Genomic DNA, 3767 nt, shown 5'->3' with positions numbered 1-3767 from the left:
CCCATGTTCTTCTGAGATGAGTCAAGTTGAGGTTTCCTGGATGAGGTGAGGAAGCTCAGCGTTGGGGTGGTGGGAAGAGCCTCGGGGATCGTGAGAGGAGGGGGCAGGGCTGGAAAGGAGACAGGGAAGTCAGGATGGGTCAGAGGGACCAGGGGAGGTGACGGATTCCTCTTTGCCACTCCTTGAGTGGCCTCCTAGTCTGCCCCAGGCTCTGCCATAAGTTGGGTGGAACCCTGGTTCAGTGGTTCTTATCTTCAGTTTCTACTAGGGTTCCCAAGGGCTTTCCCTAAGTGGCTGTTTCCTCCATGGAAGCCACATGATGAATCACCCTCACGGGGGCAAGGGACAGGGAGTGTTGGCCCCTTTGGGTCCCTTGAAAAGCCTATTTGGTGATAGCGATGTCTCATATGGCCCCCTCCTTCAGCCAACCTGGTCTCTGCCCTCCCCCTCTGCCCAGGAATTCTTTTACTAACTTCGGGCACTTCCAGTTTCTCCCTACCCCCTGCCCAGACTCCCGCTGAGAGAAGGGACAGACTGCTAAGAGAGTACCGGTTCCCTCTTCCTTTACTTCCTGCGCACCCCGAGCAGGCTGGAGACTGATGCCTGGGCTTTGGCCTCCTTCCCTCCTCCCTTGTTGTCCTCCCTCCGTGTCCCCTCCCATGCCCCATCCTTCCATTCCATCATCATTAATGCATAGGCCCTGGCAGGCCTGGCAGACAGACTCTGGTGTCAGGAGCTGGGAGGTAGGATGGGAGAGAGGAGCTGGCATCCAGCCCAGCGGGGGCACCCGCACCAAAGGGGTGGTGGAGGTGGCGGAGAAGATCTCAACACCCTCCCACGCCTCACTGCGGGGCCACACGTGTTCAGCAAACTGAATGATAAGAAAGAGATCGGGGCATCAATAAAGGGGCTTTATTGAATTGTCCAGTGATGTTCTGGGGATGGGAAACCTCCCCACCTCCCTTCCAGCTCTCTAGTGACCCATCCCCAGCTCAGGCAGAGCAGAAACTTCTTCTCCCCCAAGGGAAAGGGTTCAGGAAGCCCTTCTGGGTAAAAATGAGAGAGCAAAGAGATAGGGAATCTCCGGAAAAGGAAGCAGGGAACCCTAAGCCAGGGGCTCACAATAGAAGGTACAGGGAGAGGAGCCTGGGGCCGTGAGAGAGGCAAGAAGCACGGGGCAAGGGGCGGGGAGGGGAGCTTTTCGGCAGAGGCGGCGGGAGAAGAGAGGAGGAGCCCACGGGGTCCTTTCTGACATCACTACCAGCTTGGTCCCACCATCCCCTCGCCCCTCTATGTGCCCTCTTCTCCAGCCCCCAGGTATGTCTTGCCGCTGCCCAGACATTCCAAGTTGTTTTACATCTTCTTCGTCTTGGTCCACCATCTTTCAGCTGGGGGCCTCCCTCTTCTGCCCAAAGCCCCCCTCATTCTTGCAGAGTCAGTTCAAACATCCATACGGCGCAGCCCTTGAGATCACCTCTGCCACGCTCTCAAGCTGCCTGCTCCTACCTCCAAGTTGGCATACGTGACCATCTACCATCATTCTCTGTTCTGTGGTCCCCCCATCACTGTGGACTCAGAAGCTCTGGGTTTCTGAGTCTAGCACAGTCCAGGCCCAGAGTCGGCATCAAAACTCCCAGGCACCAAAGATGGTGTTGGTGGAGTGAGAGAGATCAGGTGTTTCGGGGAGACAGAGGAGGAAGGACGTGGGATTGGGGGATGGGAAGGGGCTGCAGAGGAGGCAGAGGGGGTCGGAGGAGAGGAGAGGGCATAGGAGCAGGGGTGTGGGGTGCAGGGCCGGAAGAGGAGCCCTGGTCATCAGACCACCGTGCTGAGGGTAGAGGAGTCCTCAGAGTGCGCAGGCAGCGCGGGGGCCCGCTTGAGGGGACGTCGGGTCTCATCCCGGTTCTGCCACACGTACTGGGCCAGATAAGCCACCACCAGCACCAGCCAGCCCCCCATGGTGACCAGCAGGGCCACATCGGTGCTGTGCCGGGCCCCGCCCCGCCCTGTGCCACACAGCTCTTCCTCCCTGACCAGCGGCAGGAACTCCTGCCCCACGAGGTCTGATCGGGCTCCCGGGCCACAGACGATGCCCGTCCCAGTGCCCGGTGCCAGCCTCACCCGCCGGAGCACCTCCTGGAGGGCACAGTCGCAGCGCCACGGGTTGGCAGACAGGTTCACTTGGATCTGCAGCCCCACAAAGGCCTCCACGGGCACCGAGGCCAGCCGGTTGGCAGAGAGGTCGAGGTGGCGCAGCGTGCCCGCCAGGCCCTGGAAGGCGGCCCCTGAGAGGTGGGCAAGGACATTATGGGATAGATCTAGCTCCTCCAGGACAGGCAGGTGCTGGAAGGCCCCAGCCGGCACGGACGCCAGCCGGTTGGCATCCAGGTAGAGCTTGCGGGTGTCGTTAGGGATGCCGGTGGGCACAGCCCTCAGGCCTGCCCGGCTGCAGCGGAACGTCCGCTCCCCAGCTTCTTCTGCCACGTAGCAGCCCTGGGAAGCCAGCCGGGGGCTGGGCACTGTACCCCCTGCGCCTATCACCAGCAGCAGGGACAGGAGGTGACCAGCTGGTGGGAGCATGGCCACAGATTGGCATAGTCCTGGAGTGGAGCAGGATCTGGGGAAGAAAAAGCCCCATAAATGAAGAATGAGTCAAGAGAATTCCATTCCCACGGCCAGCATTCTCTTCCTGAAGTCCCCCTGTGGATTCCTTTTGGGCCGGGGCCTCTCCTTTGGGGGCTCTCTCAGGCCTGGGTGGCTTTTATGCTTCTTTGGGGTCCAAGACTCCTTATTGGGCCCTTTGGGTAGAGGGTCCCCTGGGCCTGAGACTCTTCTAGGGTCTCTTTGATTCTGGAAAGCTAATCTATGAAATCTCTTGGTCCAAAGCCCTACTGGTCATTCTGGGTCTGGGGGCTTCTCAGTGTCTGCTTCTGCTCATGTATTGATTTCCTTCATTGGAATACAGGCTTTTCCAGCCGGCCTACCTGGATGGCTGCCAGGTGGGCCAGGTAGGCACCAGAGGGCCCGATTAGCAACAGGGCTTTGCAGCATCCAGCTAGGCTAGGTGATTCAGGCCCCAGCTTCTGTACCCGTTCACCCTTTCTCCTGCAACGTCCGCCCCTCTGCCCATCCCGGCTTTGTCCTCTCCGCCCCACTCTTCCTCCCTGTCTTCTCCCTCCTCCTCCCAGCCTCTCACCCCTGTTGGTGGGAGAGCCTTCTCCTGTGCTGCCCTCTCCCCAGAAGTAGCCTCCCTGCTGCTCGGCTCTGGAGACCCGCTTCCTCCTCCAGAAGCCTTGCTCGCTCGCTTGTAGCTGCTGGAAGTTGGGGGCTGGGGCCCAAGAGTGTTGGGTTTCCTGGCATGTGACTCCAGGCCCCAGGTGTCAGATACCTGAGCCATGGCCTGGCCAGGCGATGCCAAGAGAGGGCAGATCCCGGACCCTGATGAACTCTGCCTTGGGAAGACTGGGCCCCAATTCCATTCCCTGCCTCAGGCTCCCCTTCCACGGCCTTGACATGCTATCCTCCATCCTTCCTCTCCCAGCCGGGGCTGAGACTCTGCCTCTTAGAACCTCTGCCCTCTGCCCAGAGCCTGGCTGAGCAGAAGGGTCCCTGCTTGGCAGGCCTGGGAGGAAGAACCGGGGTGGGCCCCCTCTCACATCCACTGTCTCCTGAACTCATCTCCCTTCAGCTCCATACCTCCCTTCTGCCCTCCTACCGTGCACCGTCTTCCATGGTGAACAAACTTTCCTCAGCCTTTTCCTTGGAAA

The 3767-nt window shown here is 60.0% G+C and overlaps 1 protein-coding gene across 1 annotated transcript; it reads right to left on the bottom strand.

The window, feature by feature from the left end:
• Positions 1 to 890: 890 nt before the first annotated feature.
• On the bottom strand, positions 891 to 3381 carry LRRC3C (leucine rich repeat containing 3C). The gene is made up of 2 exons (XM_082373142.1): positions 3197 to 3381; positions 891 to 2617 (listed from the first exon to the last, which is right to left on the bottom strand). The coding sequence occupies exons 1-2, from the start codon at positions 3358 to 3360 to the stop codon at positions 1816 to 1818; spliced, it is 966 nt and encodes a 321-aa protein (XP_082229268.1). The 5' UTR covers positions 3361 to 3381; the 3' UTR covers positions 891 to 1815.
• Positions 3382 to 3767: the final 386 nt, after the last annotated feature.

The sequence above is a fragment of the Balaenoptera borealis genome, assembly GCF_965194805.1.
Source record: "Balaenoptera borealis genome assembly, chromosome: 20".
NCBI lineage: Eukaryota > Metazoa > Chordata > Mammalia > Artiodactyla > Balaenopteridae > Balaenoptera > Balaenoptera borealis.
The sequence above is the reverse complement of the archived record's forward strand: the minus strand, read 5'-3'. Positions and strand labels throughout refer to the sequence as shown.

Coding starts and splice junctions, on each gene's coding strand:
- LRRC3C (XM_082373142.1), bottom strand. CDS start 3,360: ATGCCAGGAAACCCAACACTCTTGGGCCCCAGCCCCCAACTTCCAGCA. Junction 2,618..3,196: donor AGGCTCTCCCACCAACAGGG/GTGAGAGGCTGG, acceptor TTTCTTCCCCAG/ATCCTGCTCCACTCCAGGAC.